General features: G+C 36.6%; 1 protein-coding gene across 1 annotated transcript in view; it reads left to right on the forward strand.

Annotated features, from left to right (window-relative positions):
* Nucleotides 1–16,188, forward strand: part of LOC141392923 (lipase 3-like) — a 34,473-nt gene extending 18,285 nt beyond the window's left edge. The window contains exons 2-3 of the mRNA XM_073965918.1: nt 6,744–7,493; nt 15,793–16,188. Of these exons, the coding sequence (XP_073822019.1) occupies nt 6,744–7,493; nt 15,793–16,188 (1,146 nt within the window). The remainder of the gene's footprint in view (nt 1–6,743; nt 7,494–15,792) is intronic.
* The last annotated feature ends 2,600 nt before the right edge of the window (nt 16,189–18,788 follow it).

The following is an 18,788-nucleotide window of genomic DNA, read 5'->3' on the forward strand; positions in this document are numbered from 1 at the left end:
GGCGCACTGAGCATGATATTGTTTTATAAGGAGGCGATACAGCCAGCGCATTGTCTCAATTTGAACTTCTATATCACAAAAACGGTAAGACCTACGAAAATATCATAAAGGTCAATCTTGTGTAAAATTTTCACAGCTACAACATTTTCTTTAGGTCCATTTACATAGGACACGCGACTTCCAAGCAAAATCGTAAAAACCTAAAGAACACCTAAAAATGTGAACTTAAGTAGCGATTTATTTGAAAATCCCTTCGGCGATTTTTTTGTTTCTTGATATTTCTCATCTATGAGCATTGTAGTTTCAGAATCTGCAAAAACTTCCCAGGTGTAAGCACCTTCCATTTAAATTTGATTAAGGCACACCGTGAATATAAGGAGGCGATACAGTCAATCTATTGTCCTAATTAGAATTTCTATATCTGAATAAGGGTAAAAACTACGAAGATGTCATAAAAGACAATCTTGTAGAGAATTTTATAGCTACAACATTTTCTTCAGTCCCATTGCGATAGGACATGCGGTTTCCAAGCAAAATAGTGAAAACCTAAAAACCCTTAAAAATGTCAATTTGAATCCGCAAAAACTTTCCAGGTGTAAGCACCTTTCATTTAAAGTTGGTTCAAGAGTACCGTGTAGCGGGACCATCTTGCCGACTTTCCTGGCTTCTGGTCAAATATTGGCGGCTAACGATAGATTGAGGACACTTGTTAAATACTCAACCCCGGTTCGTCCAGTTACTTAATCATTGTCATTGATATTCCGTGTGGGCTCAACGTTTTGGATGATTACGCGTTTTTGTAACATCGCTTCAAGAGTAAGTTGTCTAACTGTTGGGTCTTCAGGCTTCGTACGACGAAACATCACTCTCAGTAGCTAGTTTCGTTGCCTTTGCTCGTAAATTTGGTCTAATTTCGGGTATTCGGCCAGCAGCGATATAGCGACCGGTTGTTGCAGTGATGATGTCCCGGAAATTTGTCTCTGTGGTGATTGGTAAATTCTCTGAAATCTTGCCAATCAGCTTTGCCATGGTTCAGAAAAGTACGGCGTCCAGAGGTTATGAAGTTGGGTTGAGGCGGATGAAATGTCGGGTTCCCAGGATACGTCATTTATCACACCTGGTGTCACAATAGTGATATCTGGCAAGCTGTGGCAATATCATCTTATTCTCGTAGGAGCGTCTTCATTCACCGTGCAAAACGTGAAGCTATCAATTTGCTCGGTTTTCACTAAACACATCTGGTCATACCTAGACGGAATGCCAAAGCTCATGGTAGGCATTGAAGTCCCCTAGCACCAGACGGTTATTGCCCTCTAAAAGCAAGCTATAGGTGACGGTGAACTATGTTTTTTTTGCTGGATGATGTTGCCATGATGTTTTGTCGACTCATGAAATCTACAATTTCGCTGACCTTGTTGCGGAGAACGTTGCAATTGAATTGCAGGAACGATGCGTTTTCGGGGCCCTGAACATCCACTTGTGATATTAGATGCAGTGTTCGTTGTTGTTAGGCATCCCGGGATAAATTACTTGCTGGGCGATTGCCTGTTTGATAGACACGGTGCTCTTGAACCAGCTTTAAATGAAAGGAGCCTACACCTGGGAAGTTTTTGCGAATTCTGAAACTACAATGAGAAAAATAAAAAAGCAAAAACATGATTTCAGGATTTTGCTGGGAAATCGCAAGCCATATCAGAATAGAACTAAAGAAAATGTTGTAGCAGTGACAATTCCCTACAAGATTGCCTGTTATGATATTTCCGTAGGTTTTACCATTTTTGAGATATAGAAGTTCAAATTGATACTGATTGTATCGCCTCCTTATAAAACAATGTCATGTACGGTGAGCCTTAACTAACTTTAAATAAAAATCACTTAAGGCCTGCGTACATAAGCTGCTTTGCCTGGTTGCCTTGCTTTCCTGCTTCATTTTTGACATAATAAAAATAAAAGAATAAAGGAGGCCGAGCAAATTTCGAACTGGGTTGCCCTTTTCTTTTTTATTCTTTTATCAGAAGCAAGCAAGGCAACCAGGCGAGGCAGCTTATGTACGCAGGCCTTTACACCTGGGAAGAAAAAATCGCTGGACGGAGTTTTAAATAAATCGCGGTCGAAGTTCACATTTTTAGGTTTTTTACGACGTTGCTTGGAAACGGCAAGTCCTATTAAAATGGAACTAAAGAAAATGTTGTAGCAGTGAAAATTCTCTAGAGGAGTGACCTTTATGTTTTGTTCCTATGATTTACTATTTTTTGAGATATAGATAGTTCATTTCACATTTCGTAATTTTTTCCTAGGGTTTCCTAGGTTAAGTTGGGATATTGCAGTCATGACATTATTTTATAAGGAGACGATACAGTCAGTGAATTGTCCCAATTTGATCTTCTATGTCTCAAAAACGGTAAAACCTACGAAAACGTCATAAATGACAATCTTGTAGAGAATTTTCATTGCTATAACATTTTCTTTAGTTTAGTTTAAAAATGTGAACTTTGACCGCGATTTATTTAAAAAGCGCTCATCTCTCTATGAACATTATAGTTTCAGAATCGGCAAAAACTTCCCAGGTGTAAGCTCCTTTCATTAGACACACTTGATCCTATTATTACCTATGTTATCTATAGCTGTGTTCCAGAACTAAAAAGTTTTTAAAATTTTTACGACTTTTACACATTTTACCCGAAAACCCGTTCCGTACACAAAAAAGATTGTAAAATGTTCACTTCTCTTTAAACAAAAATGGCGCTGAATGACGCTCTCTTTAAAAACTTTTTACTCGATAAATTTGAGCGTGTAAAAAATGGTAACATGGATGGCGGCGTCTGATTGGCTGGTACGCCGACTTTGACATTTGTTCCAGCTTTTTTGAAGTTTTTTCCCATTTTTGCGTTCCCGAACTTTTTGAAAAAACTTTTGGGTGACATCAATTTTTCTCTCTTTCTCTCTTTTACGAGTTTTACTATTGAAAAGTACGGGAACAAAGCTTATATATATAAAAGCTCAGTGAGTGAGTGAGTAAGTGACTGACATATCATCGCCCAGACGAAACCGCTGAAGCTAGAAAGTTGACATTTTGACTGTGGGTTGCTGTTGGTGTGTAGGGGTGAGATAAGGCTGGATTTATGGAAATTCGAACTAGAAGGGTACGAAAAGTACTAAAAGGTACTAAATAGGGTACCCTGTGTATTAGGCAAACGGGAAGAGCTAGAATTCTGAAATTTGGAAAGAGGGTCACTGATGGAGAGTTAGAAAGATGTACCAAAAGGGTTTTTGGAAATTCGACCTCTAAGTGTACGATAAGTACTAAATTTAGTACCAATTGTATATTTTGAACGGATTTAGCTAGAAACTTGGAATTTGGTATGGGAATCAAGTTTGGGAAGTGGTGTTATTATAAGGAAATGGTTTTGGAAGTTCGTACTTATGTGTACGAGAAGTACTAAATGGTACTAAATTTGGTACGATTTGGATTTGGGTGAACGGACAGAGCTGAAAACCTGAAATTTGGAATTTAGATTACCGTTGAAGTGTAGGATTGAGATATGGGGGTAGTCTTGGAAATGCATACTTTTTTGTATGAGAAGTACTAAATGGTACTAAATTTGGTACAATTTGGATTTGGGTGACCGGATGGACTTGGAAACCTGGAATTAAGATTGATGGTGGAGTGAAGAATTGGAGAAGTTTTGGAAATACGAAATAGGGTACGAAAAGTACTAAATGGTACTAAATTTGGTACAAATTGGATTTGGGTGACCGGATAGAGATGGAATTCTGAAACTTGGAATTAAATTACTTTTGGAGTGTAGTATTGAGATAGTTTTGGAAATTCGTACTTATGGGTACGGAAAGTAGTAAACGGTACTAAATTTGGTACAATTAAGATATGGTTAAACGGATAGGGCCGGAATCCTGAAAAGTGGAATTAAGATTACTGTTCGAGTATAGGATTGAAATTTGGATTTAAGATTACTGATGGAGTTAGGGATTGATGAAATTTTGGAAATTCGTACTTATTGGTGTGGAAAGTACTAAATTTAATACAATTCGGATTTGGGTGAACAGATAGAGCTGGAATTCTGATATTATAATAAATAACAAATAATCTTGAAATTTGGAATTAAATTACTTTTGGAGTGTAGGATTGAGGTACTTTTGGAAACTCGTACTTATGGGAACGAAAAGTACTAAATGGTACTAAATTTGGTACAATTAAGATTTGGGTGAAAGGAAAGGGCAGGAATCCTTAAAAGTGGAATTAAGATTTCTGTTGGAGTGTAAGATTGAGGAAGTTTTGAAAATTCCTACTTATGGGTACGTAAAGTACTAAATTTGGTACAATTATCGGTACGATGAGTACTAATGTTTGGTTCAATTTGGATTTGGGTGAACGGATAGAGCTGGAATCCTGATATTTGAAATTACTGTTGGAGTGTAGGTTTGAGGTGTTTTTGTAAATTCGTACCTATGTGTGCGAAAAGTACTAAATGGTACTAAATACGGTATAAAATGGTACTAAATTTGGTGCAATGTAGATTTGAGTGAACGGATAGAGGTGGAATCCTTAAAAATTCGGAATTACTGTTGGAGATAGTAATTAAAATTCGTAATTTCATACGAAAAGTATTAATTGTATTATGAATAGAGCTGGAATTCGGAAATTTGGTATTATAGAATGGAATGGAATGGAATGGGTACCACCGTGGTGCAATGGTATGCACGCCCGCCTTGCACGCAGAAGGTCGATGGTTCGATTCCCCGGCCAGGCAACACCAAACATTTTTCAACGGTGGCAAAATACCCCTCAGTAATGTTGGCGACATTTCCTGAGTATTTAAGCCTTGAAAAACTTCTCTACAAGTGGTGTCTTAGGACACGCCGTTCGGACTCGGCGATAAACAGTAGGTCCCATATCATTGAGCTAAATATGAATCGGGGTGCACTCATTGATATGAGAGAAGTCTCCCTTGTCCCGTATGGGATGTTGTGGAACAATGTTGTTTTTTTTTTTGTTTAGAATGGAATGGAATGTGGTTGTGGATATACGTACAATAAGTGTACGAAAATAACTAAATGATCATAATAGCCCATTTAATTCAATTAAATGAAACTGGCGCAGAATTTGGTTCAAATTGTTATAGTGAAAACGGGTAGGGCTGAAATTGTGAAATTCGGGATTAGTATAGCAGTTGGGGTTTATAGTGGAGATAGAGAGGAAGTTTTGGAAATTATGTATACGAAAAATACTAAATTGTGGTTTGGATATAGTTTTGGATATAAGGAAGTAATTTTTGAAACTTATACACATTATAAGTACTAAATTTGGTACCAGTTTGGTGAATTTCGAATTGTTGTATGAGGGTTTGTGTTGGTGTTTAGATAAGGATTTTTGAAATGCATACAAATTCTGAAATTAGGCTGAGGGCTTGCTGATTTTTTGACAAATAGGATGTGTATTGAATGGCATTAAATTTGACGTTGGGTGTAGCATTGAAGCTGGAACTATATAATTAGTGTGTGAAAAGTAAGTTTTTGCAATAAGTTTGGTATTGGGCTAAGGAATAGAAGTGGAATTCCGATTAATTATTTATTTGTCAGGTTCATTGTTAGAGGTGGTCGTACAATAAGTGTACTAGAAGTATTAAATAATACTAAATATTGAAGCACTGGTATTGAGTGAATCGATAAATGAAATTTGTTATGAGAATCATTGTTGAGATCAGCGTGGACCTACATAGCCCGCGTGGACGTACATAGCCCGCTTTCAATACCAAAAGCCCTACGTACATATAATAGATTTTCCCAAAATTTCATCCACCTACGTCAATCCGTTCTGACGCTAGAGTGATTTTCACAGACGGACGGACATGGCTATATCGATGTAGAATTGCACGCTGATCAAGAATATATATACTTTGTGGGGTCTACAATGATTGTTTCGAGTAGTTACAAAATGAGTGACCAACCTTATATATCCCCATCCAATGGTGGAGGGTATAAAAAGCGCCACAGGCGAAAATATACTTGAAAAATCGCTCGATTTTTTACAAAAATATTTTCACAATTTAAGAAGATAAAAAGTTTTTGTAAAAAAATTCTGGAAAACAAAAAGTGCCGCTGGCTTAAATATTTTTGAAAAAATCACCCGATTTTCTCAACAAATAGTTTACAACTCTGTTTACATTCTAACTTCTACTCTACATTTTTTTAAAAAATGTTTTTAACTATAAATTTTAAAATTAAGCAAAGAAATAATTTTGAAATTAAAAAAAAAAATCGTTGGGAGTTATGTCCGCGTTTTTTTGGGTGTTATGTCTGCTTTGCTTCACGGTCATAACTCCCAACGAATTTTGGGAGTTATGTCCGGGCACCGCTTCATCTCCTCGAACCGTCGGACATGGGACCATATGGAAGATCTTTGATAGGTTAGTAGCCCGCATGACTGCTGTGTCACATGGCCCGTCTTAGGGATACGCTAGTCGATGTTCGATAAGTCGATTTTAATGTGTTGCTCATTTACTCGAAAGCATCGGATTTTCAGCCCTTCAATGTTAATCAAAAGTATGTTAAAATTATTTGTACAATTTTATTTTTAGTTGTTGGATTTCCAGGCCCAAAATTCTATCCAAAGATATGTACAAATTTATTTGTACAGCGTTCAGCTCAGTTTTGGTTCTTAACCCAAATAATTCTCAAAACTTTGCTCCATATAATATTTTAATTAGCTTTTATTTTTATTTCAGTTGGATAGAATTCTTGAAATGGGCTACCCATGTGAAGAGCATGAGGTCGAAACTGAAGATGGTTACTTTATCAGGATATATCGTATACCCGACTCTCCAAAATATGATGCAAAAACAACCCCTCTCTTCTCATCATTGCAACAACGTCCCATGGTGCTATTGGAACATGGTCTGATGGGTACCTCAGATAGTTGGATATTGAATGGTCCAGACAATAGCCTTCCCTTCCTTTTGGCAGATCGTGGTTATGACGTATGGTTGGGTAATGCTCGTGGTAATCTCTATGGCCGCAAACATCGAAAGCTAAGCATTTATGATGGACGATTTTGGCGTTTTAGTTGGCATGAAATTGGTTATTACGATTTGGCGGCCACCATGGATTATATGTTGCAGAATATCACAGATCCCCGGCAAAAGTCTCTGCATTATGTGGGCCATTCTCAGGGTACAACAATTGTAACGGTATTAATGTCAATGCGTGAAGAGTATCAACGGTATTTAAGGACAGTGAATTTATGGTCGCCTGTCATCTTTTTGGACAACACCGAAAATCGTCTACTGAAGGTCCTCAGCCCCTATATGGGTTATCATAATATAGTTACAGAGAAATTTAGTCGCCAAGAATTTGTACCATTTAATGAGTTATTTGATTCGCTAAAATATTCGGTGTGTCAAAAAGAATCGCAGCTGCATGATTTTTGCTCTCCTCTCGCCCTACTGATTGAGGGTACCTTTCACAATAAGAATGTGGTAAGTGTTGGCGGAATATTTTCTTAGGGTTCATTTATATCTTTTTATTAATTTTCTCGTTTAGAGTTAAGCTTGATGATCGGAAATTATTTGCAAGTGAAAAAGGAAAGCCAAGGACTCGAACCCACATAGTCACCAAATTACGTTACCTGGTTTCATTGGTGGTAAAGCAAATCTTCAGACGTATCGACTATGTAATGGCTTCTCTGTCCTAGAACTTATCGTTTTTCAAATGCAAATGTGTTTTGTACATTTACGCAGATACTTGGCCACAGAAATGTATTTTCTTCACGACAAACGCTTTTTTTGCGCTGCCTTTGAAGTTATGAGTTTTGGCTTTGAACGCTAACACGCCGTGACAACATTTTTTTTTTTATATGTTTTCAAGGACGTGGGTTCAAATCCCAGCCGGGCTCAGCCTGTTTTTATACCCTACACCACTATGTGGTAAGGGGTATTATGTGTTAGTGCATTTGTATGTAACATACAAAAGGAAGCGAGATAGACCCATAGTTCCTTCTAGGGATATACATAGAATCACTTTCTGAGTCGATTTATGCATGTCCGTCCGTCCGTCCGTCCGTCCGTTCGCAACATACAGGTCGCATTTGTTGACCGATTTCGCTGAAAATTGGGGTATAACATTTTTTTAGCCGTCGGAAGATCAGGTTCGAAGATGGGATATATCGGTACACGTTTTGGTATAGCCCCCATATAACGGTACCCCCCGATTTACGGTATTTTGACGTTTTCAGCTACATTTTCAGACCGATTTGGCTATAATTTGACATTTAGGGTTCTTAAGTGTCAATAAACATATATAACAAAACTTGTGGACATAGGTCCGCTTTTTGGTATAGCCCCCATATAACGGAACCCCCCCCTTTTGCGGTATTTTGACGTTTTTAGCTACATTTTCAGACCGATTTAGCTATAACTTGACATTTAGGGTTCTTAAGTATCAATAAACTTATATAACAAAAGTTGTGGACATAGGTCCACGTTTTGGTATAGCCCCCATATAACGGTACCCCCCCAAATTTACGGTATTTTGACGTTTTTTAGCTACATTTTCAGACCGATGTAGCTACAATTTAACATTTAGGGTTCTTAAGTGTCAACAAACTTATATAACAAAAGTTGTGGACATAGGTCCCCGTTTTGGTATAGCCCCCATATAACGGTACCCTCCGATTTACGGTATTTTGACGGTTTTAGCTAAATTTTCAGACCGACTTAGATATATTTTGACATTTAGGGTTCTTAAGTGTTATTAAACTTATTTAACAAAACTTGTGGACATAGGTCCACGTTTTGGTATAGCCCCTATATAACGGTACCCCCCGATTTGCGGTATTTTGACGTTTGTAGCTACATTTTCAGACCGATTTAGCTATAATTTGACATTTAGGGTTCTTATGTATCAATAAACATATATAACAAAAGTTGTGGACATAGGTCCACGTTTTGGTATAGCCCCCATATAACGGTACCACCCGATATACGGTATTTTGACGTTTTTATTAAACCGATGTAGCTATAATTTGACATTTAGGGTTCTTAAGTATCAATAAACTTATATAACAAAAGTTGTGGACATAGGTCCACGTTTTGGTATAGCCCCCATATAACGGTACCCCCCGATTTACGGTATTTTGACGTTTTTAGCGACATTTTCAGACCGATATAGCTATAATTTGACATTTAGGGTTCTTAAGTGTAACTGAACTTATATAACAAAACAAACTTCCCGATTTTCCGTACCTTAGCTTTATTTCTTGGACGAACTTCCTGTAATTTGGAATTTAAAAGTCAACAAAAAATGTTCATTTAAGTTCACATTTTCGTATAGCCCAGATACCTCAGAACTAGCTGTTAATGACATTTGAAGTTCCCACGTTATGTACCGATTTTCGATATTTTGAGGATTCTAGCTAAATTTTTTAACCGAATTAGAAGTTATTTGACATTAAAAGCTCCCATCAAAAACTGTCAACATAGGCCCATGTTTTATTATAACCCCTATATAACAGTACCTCCCAATCCTCCGTCCGTCCGTCGGTGGAAATAACTCTAGCGTCCGAACGGATTGACGTAGGTGGATGAAATTTTGGAAAAATCCATTATATGTACGTAGGACTTTTGGTATTGAAAGCGGGCTATGTAGGTCCACGCTTTCGTATAGCCCCCATACAAAATGACGCGTGACACATAGTCGTTTTAAGGAATTTTTAAGATATTTGTCCCATTTTACCACCGAATTGGTTGTAATTTGGTATTTTGTGTCTCCAGAGGCCAAAAAACATTCTTACTAAAGTTGGTTTATATAGGTCCACGTTTTGGTATAGCCCCCATATAACGCCCCATATAAAGTACGAGTCATTTTAATATATTTTGAATGTATTAGTCCCATTTGACAACATAATCGGTTGTAACTTTGTATTTTGTGTTTCCAGAGGCTAAAGGTAAGGTCACATTAGGCAAATATTTGGTACAAATTCGTTTTCCCATATTTGCCCAAACAAATGTGAATTTCATACAAAATTTTATTTGTGTTCACATTACAGGCAAATATTTGACACATTTTGTTTGTTCAAACAGTGACAAATAACGAAATGGGCAAACATGTTTGCCGTGTGTTCACATTTGAAAAGATATTTTCACCCAGAAATTGTTTGAGCAAACTGCCAGCAAATATAAAATTATTTGGCCTAGAGAGAGAAAAAGAGAGAAATAATAAAATGGCGTTGTGTTTATTATTTGTTGTGGAGAAGGCAAATCAAAGACCACCTTTTTGGCAATGAGTGCCTTGTCGGAATGAGTCCATTTGTGTATTGTTGGGAATGTATGTGAATTATGGCACATTGACATTGTGCCTTGGAAAATTATTTTTATAAACAGCTTTCAATTTTGTTTATTATGAATTCATAGATATTTGTATTTAAATGTTGTCAACGTAGTATGTATTTCAACCAAAAGGGTGAATACAGTTTACCATGAAAACGTTTTCTATTAATGAAAATAATATACAGGTTATCAAGATAATGTTTTTAAACATAGAAAACGAAGTTTTTTTTGTATTGGCTTATGAAAATTAATCTATCTATATATATATATAAAATTCTTCGAGACTGCCATGATGTTCGAAATTAAACTCCTCCGAAACGGCTGGACCGAATTCGATGAAATTTTGTATGTGGAGTTTTTAGGTCTGAGAATAGGTTTTTAGCTATTTTTTATACTGGTCAGTGGAGTGACCAGGGTACCCCCCCCCCCACAATTTTTTTTAAGAAAACGTGAAATCAAAGATAATTTTGAACGTATTGTTTAAAAATTTATTGCAGTACTATGTTAATAGCTGTCATGATCCTGAATGGTCATCTTGGAAGTGGAATATCGCGGTCAGCACCGATTTTTTAAAAATGTATAATTATAGGTAATATAATTAGTTTTAGTAAGCGTGACTACAAAAACGCTATAAACATTGGCTTCAATAATTGGGAAAGCGCGATCAACCCAAAATTTTGGCATACAGTACAACCCAAATAATGTTAAATGTCCCTTGACCGAAATTCCAAAAAATCGGTTGAGAAATCAGGCAAAACATAATTTCAAAAATGGTTAAATAAATAGAAAAAATGTACATTGGTCACTAAAGCGATTGGCTAGCAACTCGGTGTAGGTTTTTTAAGACTGGCATGATTTCCTAAATTAAACTTCCGAATCGGCTGGACCGAATTGGATGAAATTGTGTGTAGGTTCATAAGGTGGGAGAATACCGAAAATGGAGGGTGTGGGGGACCTCCCCAACAACGGGTTTTAACAAATCGCTAAATATCAGAGATTATTAAACGTATTGGTACTCAATACAATTGCAATTGTGGCCTCTGCCATTAATGGGTGTTTTGGAAGAAGAATACCGCGATTGCGTCCAATTTTTGAAAACATTATTCTTACTGATTAGATTTACAAATTTAGTAAGTGGGACAGCAAAAATGGCATGAACATTGACTTCAGTGCTTGGAATGACTAGATCAAGTCCACGTTTTTTGAATACAGCAAAGCCCAGATAAACCCAATAGCATTTTGAAGTAATTTTTTATGAATCACAGATGTTTTCATGTTTACTTACTTACTTAGTTGGCCCATTATAGAACATTTGTTCCATAGACCGAACTAAGAAAAGATCTCCATTCCTCTCTGTTTTTCGCTTGACTTTTTGGAATACCGCGCCTTTTCATTTCTTCATCCACTTGTATGCACCATCGAAGCTTAGGCCTGCCGATTCTGCGTGCACCGCCATGTGGCATGTATTCATACGCCTTTTTAGCAGGTTCATCATCGCTCATTCTTATGATATGGCCTAGCCAACGCAATCGTTGCATCTCGATAGGTTTAACTATATTCATGTCTTTGTATAGCTTATATAGCTCGTGGTTCATACGACGTCGATATTCACCGTCAACGCAAATCGGCCCGTAGATCTTTCGAAGAATTTTCCTCTCAAACACACCAAGCACTGCCTTATCTGCTTGCGCAAGTACCCATGCTTCGGAGCCATACATTATCACGGGTAGTATCAGCGTTTTGTATAGTGTTATTTTTGTTTCACGAGATGTGGCTTTGTTTTTAAATTGCTTACTTAGACCATAGTAGCATCTGTTGGCCAATACAATTCTTCTTATTTCACAACTGATGTTGTTTGTTGTGTTTATGGCAGTGCCGAGGTAGACGAAGTCTTTAACTACCTCAAAATTGTAGGTACCAACTTTCACAGTTGGTCCGAGCTCTATGGACGCTTTGCGCGTCGACACCATCAATTTGGTCTTTTCGCCGTTTACCGCCAGACCCACTTTCGCAGATTCTTTCATGTTTAGCAGTGCAAAATAATAACGTATTCAATGAAACATCTCTCTGTTAACAAGAAGTAAAAACGACCGGCCCCAACTTTTATGCACACCACCATAAATTATATTGAAATCAGGTTTAAGCCATTCCGGTTGAATAATGTGGCTAAAACATCAAAAATCCCCAAAAAATCGGTAGGTATCGTTTTATGAATGAAAACATGGATTTATACCGACAATTCTCTGCTAAAATATTTGATACCTCCAAATATAGCCATTTCTGTTGAATAATGCCGCTAAAACCTTGAAAATATTGAAAATCGGAAGGTATCGTTCAATGAAGGCTACATAAAAAACTTCTACCGAATATTCGATGTGGGAATGTTTTATACCCACAATGAAGACAACACACCAAATTGCCATACCAATTTCGGTGGGATAATGAGACTAAAACCTCCAAATGATCGAAACTCGGGAGGTACCGTCCTATATGCCGATAATTCTCTGCAGAAATGGTTTATACTCCCAAGGAAACTGAGTACCAATTATAGCCATTTCGTATGAATAATGTGGCTATAAACTTGAAAATACCGAAGATCGAGAGGTACCGTTCAATGAAGACTATAAAGAAACCTGGACCTGTACCGAATATTTTATGTTTTATACCCACACTGAATGGTAAATACCAAATTGCAGCCATTTCGGTTGGATAATGAGATTAAAACCTCTAAAGTATCGACACTCGCGCGGTACCGTTCTAGGGTAGTTCTATCAAAACGTGGACCAATGCTTATAATCCTTTGCAAAAATGCGTTATGCCTCTAAGGGAGACTAAATACTAATAATACTAGGTAGGATAATGCGGCTAAAACCTTGAAAATTCCGAAAATCGGGCGGTCAGTCGGTGCTATATCAAAATGTGTACTGATATAACCAATTTTCAATACCAAACATGCTACGAGAAAAAATAGAAACTTCTGTACCAAATTGAAAAGCCCTATGTAATACTTCTGTACCAAATTGAATAGCCCTATGTAATATATCGCGAGCTGTATCTTGATTTCAACAGATAGACGGACATCGTAATATTCACTTATTTTTTATGTTGATCAGGAATATATACTTTATAGGTTCTCCGAAGAATATTCCGATGTGACACAAACAGAATCATAAAGTTAATTATACCCTTCATATTATGGCGGAGGCTATAATTAAAGTAATTTTCTATTTTACATCTGGAGATACCATTGCATGAGGGTTATACCAAAACGTCGATTTATCTTCAATTGTATCAATATTAGATAGACAAATTGTAGATAGATTACTAAGCCTTACACGGAACCGGGTCAGCTAGTTTTTTTATAAAAAAAATCGCGCTTTTTGTAAAATTTGTTGGTGAAGTTTGAGAAGATAATATTGGGCGTATAAATAAAAATCCATGTATAAAAATAATAACCAAATGAAAAACAGTGTCAAATTCAATATGCGGTACTATGTTTGGCTTCTTCAAAATTTTTCGAAAAAATTGATATTTTACCGCAGCTATTTTCAGTTTGCCATGGTAATATTTTTAAAAGAAAGAAGGATTTTTTGTACTAATTTATTAAAGTTGATAGATAATCGGGATTAAAACGTCGGTTTTTGTTTTCAAGACAGTAATGGATGTATAAATAACAATACTAAATCCGCGTAGCAGTACAATTATAAACACTACCAATAATTACGTCACAATTACTATTGTAATGTATGCCAATACGTCTAATAATTTCTGAGATTTTGTGTTTTGCTAAAACCCACCATTTTTGATGCGCATCCGGTTTCAGTAGCACCCATCAAAAATATGTCTATATACACCTATTTCAAACAGATTCTTCACGAACCGCAGATGTGCCTCACGTCATATTTTTGGTAAAATCGCGTATAAAGGATTCCATTTATGTAAGAAATGTTAAAGAAAATCGCGGTTTAATGCGCAGATTTGTCAAAATACATTTTTGCCGATTTTCGTATTTCCAAGGTATCTATATCCGCGGTTTTAGTCAATGGATTCGATCGCGGAAGGTCTCATTAGATCCGTCGCGTAAAAAAACTAAATTCACGCGTTGTAGAAAGGAAATTAAATGGCACTTGTAAATTTTAAACGCAAAAAATAGATTTTTTGAAAAAAGATATGCATTAAACGACGTAAAATCACGAGTTCTATAATCCTATTATGAGTTTTGAATATTATACTGTTGCGCGTCCGAATTATTAAAAAAATTCAAAAAACCCCGAAATTCCGGCTTCAAAATGTCAGCATCAATTTTAGGATGCTGATATCGATATCGAAAAATGATACACTAGTATCATATTGCCCATGAAGTATTCTTTGAGTCTTTCTTTGGGCATATGTCTATAAAATGTAAGGTTAAGCCAGAAATCAGAAGGGAGCAAGAAAAACTTGTTGCCTTCAACCCATTTTTAGCAATTTTTCTACATTGATGCCAACACAGCTTCCAAGTAAATTAATTTTCATGGTCGACCATATGAGATTCCTCCTAAAACACTTCATTTTGTAGATTTTCAATCATACTATATAGAATATGTTAACAGTTCGCGAATTCTGAATGGGTGAAACTCGGATTCATCGATTGTAAAACATTTTTGGTTTTCGCCATATACATATACATATAAATCCCTCACCTCCCATTTATTAATTTCTTTATTCACTAATTATTGACTTCGTATTATATATTTACAAGAAATTTCGTCATTTTATGGTCATAATGTCCCTTTTTAATAAGTGACAACAATGTGTTTCAGCAGATGTTTGCTCTTGTTTGCTCTTACAAACAAATTGTAAGACCAAATAAATGTTTGTCAAAAAAGGAGGAAAATATTTGCTTAACGGTGTTCACATTAAAAGCAATTTGGTTAAATTTTTGTTTGCTTTCAAATAGTTTTGTTTTCCCAAAATCAGCTGTTTTCTTGTTTGCCTTTGAAAAATATTTGCTGGTCAAACTGTGGCAAACAAATATTTGTCACTTTTGAGCAAATATTTGCCTAATGTGACCTTACCTTAAGAAACATTTCTACCATAAAATGTTTATATAGGTCCACGTTTTGATATAGCCCCCATAGGACGATATCTCCCGATTTTCGGTATTTTGAAGGTTTTGGCGTCATTATCACACCGAGATGGCTGAAATTTGGTAATTAGTCTTCGTTGGGGGTATAAAACTTTCCCCCAGAAATTTGTAGGTATAGATCCACGCCATCATATAGCCCCCATAAAACGGTACCTTCGATTTTCGGTATTAATCCACCGAAATGGCTGAAATTTGTGGTGGAGGGTATAAAAAGTTCGGCCCGACCGAACTTAACGCTTTTCCTACTTGTTTATTTTTTGAAATCATTTTTAATGATTTTTTTTATTAATTTTCTCATTTATATCTGTTGTGGTTCTTTTCTAGTCGGCCATGGAAATATGTCTGGAAACCCATCCTGGTGGCATTTCCACCGAACAATTTCTTCACTATATGCAGGTTATATATTCATCGGAATTTCGCCAATATGACTTTGGTTTATTTGAAAACTTCGGCCGTTATTCACAGGCATATCCGCCTCGATATCCCTTGGAGAGAATACACACGCTTTTGAATATTTGGTATAGTCGAGGAGATCAAACGGTAAAACCCGCAGATGTACAACGTTTTGTGGCCGGTATGCCAGCTGTTATCGTACATCGAGTTCCGGATGATAATTGGTCTCACAGTGATTATATGCTGGCCTCAAGTGTTCGAGAAAAGGTCAATGAACCGCTTATTAAAGTTTTAGAAGATTATGAGAACAATAAAAATGTAATATAAGTTTTGAAAATAAATCAGCAAATAAAAGACTTCGTAATGTTTTCGCTGTATAATTTTTGTCTATTACATAACTGATTTCCACTTCGCATGATTATTGTCACGTATCATGATAAAGTTCGATGAACTCTTTATTTTATGATAATTACATTAAAGCATTTTGCTGAGTTAACCTCCGATATAAGGATTTATTTTACGCATATGGACTTGTCAATTTAAATCCACTGGATTTAATAAACACCTAAAATCGGGAGGTAAAGTTATATGGGGGCTATAACAAAACATGGTCCTATGTTGATAATTTTTATGGAAAATGTAGTTGCAGATAGTGCGGTCAACGGATGTACCTAAAATCCTTAAAACATTTAAATTCGGTAGGTTCCGTTATATGGGGCATATAACAAAACATCGACCTATTTTCGCAATTTTTAGTGTAGAAAATTTTCGATCACTTTGAACCTCAAGTATTAAATTACAGGTAGTTCGGTTAAAATTTGTATCTAATATCCTCAAAATAACGAAAATTGGATGTATGGTTATATGGGGTTATACCAAAGCATGGACCTATTTTGGCAATTCTTGGTAGAACAGTTTTGTGACCACTGGGAATCTCGAAATCCAAATTACAGGTAGTTTCGTCAAAAAATGAAGCTAAAATTCTAAAAATAACAAAAATTGGGAGGTACCATTATATGGAGGCTACAAATACCTAAACATGGACCTATGTTGAACAATTTTGGTGTAGAGGTTTTGTGATTATTGGGAATCACAAATGTCAAATTACAGATAGTTCGGTCAACAAATGTAGCTAAACGCCTCAAAACACCTAGAATCGGGAGGAACCGGAACTATACCAAAACATAGACCTATGTTGACAATTTTTACTTTAGAGAACTTTTTCGATCACTAGGAACCTTAAATGGCAAATTAAAGCTAGTTCGATTAAAAATTGTGGCTAAAATCCTAAAAATACCGAATATGGGGAGGTACTGTTATGCCAAAACAAAGATAGACCTACAAATAGGCAATTTTTATAGCCTCCACCATTATATGGAGGGTATAATTAAATTTGTCATTTCGTTTGTAACACATCGAAATATCCATCGGAGACCCTATAAAGTATATATATGATCAGGGTAAAAATCTAAGTCGATATAACCATGTCCGTCTGTCCGTCCGTCCGTCTGTTGAAGTCAAGATACAGCTCGCAATTTTTCACATTGAGCTTTACAATTTGGTATGGAAGTTTCTATTACTCCTATTATGTTTGGTATTGCAAATGGGCTATATCGGTCCACGTTTTGATATAGCCCCAATAGAACGGTACCATCCGATTTTCGGTATTTTGAAGGTTTTAGCCTCATTATCACACACGGAAATGGCTGAAATTTGGTATTTAGTCTTAGTTGCGGGGTATAAAACCATCCCCCAAGAATTTGTCGGTATAGGTCCACGCCTCCATAGAGCCCCCATAGAACGGTACCTCCCGATTTTCAGTAGTTTGAAGGTTGTGGCCTTAATATTCCTCCGAAATGACTAAAATTTGGTATTTAGTTTTTGTTGGGGGTATTCAACTTTCCCCTCTAATTTTGTTGGTATAGGTCCACGCCTTCATATAGCCCCCATTGAACGGCACCTCCCGATTTTCGGTATTTTGAAGGTTTTAGCCTCATTATCACACCGAAATGGCTGAAATTTGATATTTAGTCTTCGTTGGGGGTATTCAACTTTTCACCTAAATTTGTTGGTATATGTCCACGTCTTCATATAGCCCCCACAGAACGGTACCTCCCAAATTTCGGTATTTTGAAGGTTGTGGCCTCAATATTCCACCGACATGGCTGAAATTTCATATTTTGTCTTCATTGGGGGTATAAAACTATCCCCCAGAAATTTGTCGGTATAGGTCCACGCCTTCATATAGCCCCCATAGAACGGTACCACCCGATTTTCGGCATTTTTAAGGGTGTGGCCTCAATATTCCCCGAAATGGCTGAAACTTAGTATTTAGTCTTCGTTTGGAGTATAAAACTTTCCATATGACATTTTTTGGTATAGGTCCACGCCTTCATATAGCCCCCATAGAACGGTTCCTCCCGATTTTCGGTATTTTGAAGGTTTTAGCCTCACTATCACACCGAAATGGCTGAAATTTGGTATTTAGTCTTCGTTGGGGGTATACAACTTTCCCCCAGAAATTTGTCGGTATAAGTTCACGCCTTCATATGTATATCCCCCATAGAACGGTACCTCCCAATTTTCGGTATTTTGAAGGTTGTGGCCTTAATATTCCCCGAAATGGCTGAAACTTAGTATTTAGTCTTCGTTTGGAGTATAAAACTTCCATATGACATTTTTTGGTATAGGTCCACGCCTTCATATAGCCCCCATAGAACGGTACCACCCGATTTTCGGCATTTTTAAGGGTGTGGCCTCAATATTCCCCGAAATGGCTGAAACTTAGTATTTAGTCTTCGTTTGGAGTATAAAACTTCCCATATAAAATTTTTTGGTATCGGTCGCCTTCATATAGCCCCCATAGAACGGTTCCTCCCGATTTTCGGTATTTTGAAGGTTTTAGCCTCACTATCACACCGAAATGG

The sequence above is a fragment of the Musca autumnalis genome, unplaced genomic scaffold (assembly GCF_047663935.1).
Source record: "Musca autumnalis isolate F117 unplaced genomic scaffold, ASM4766393v1 scaffold_1, whole genome shotgun sequence".
Lineage (NCBI taxonomy): Eukaryota > Metazoa > Arthropoda > Insecta > Diptera > Muscidae > Musca > Musca autumnalis.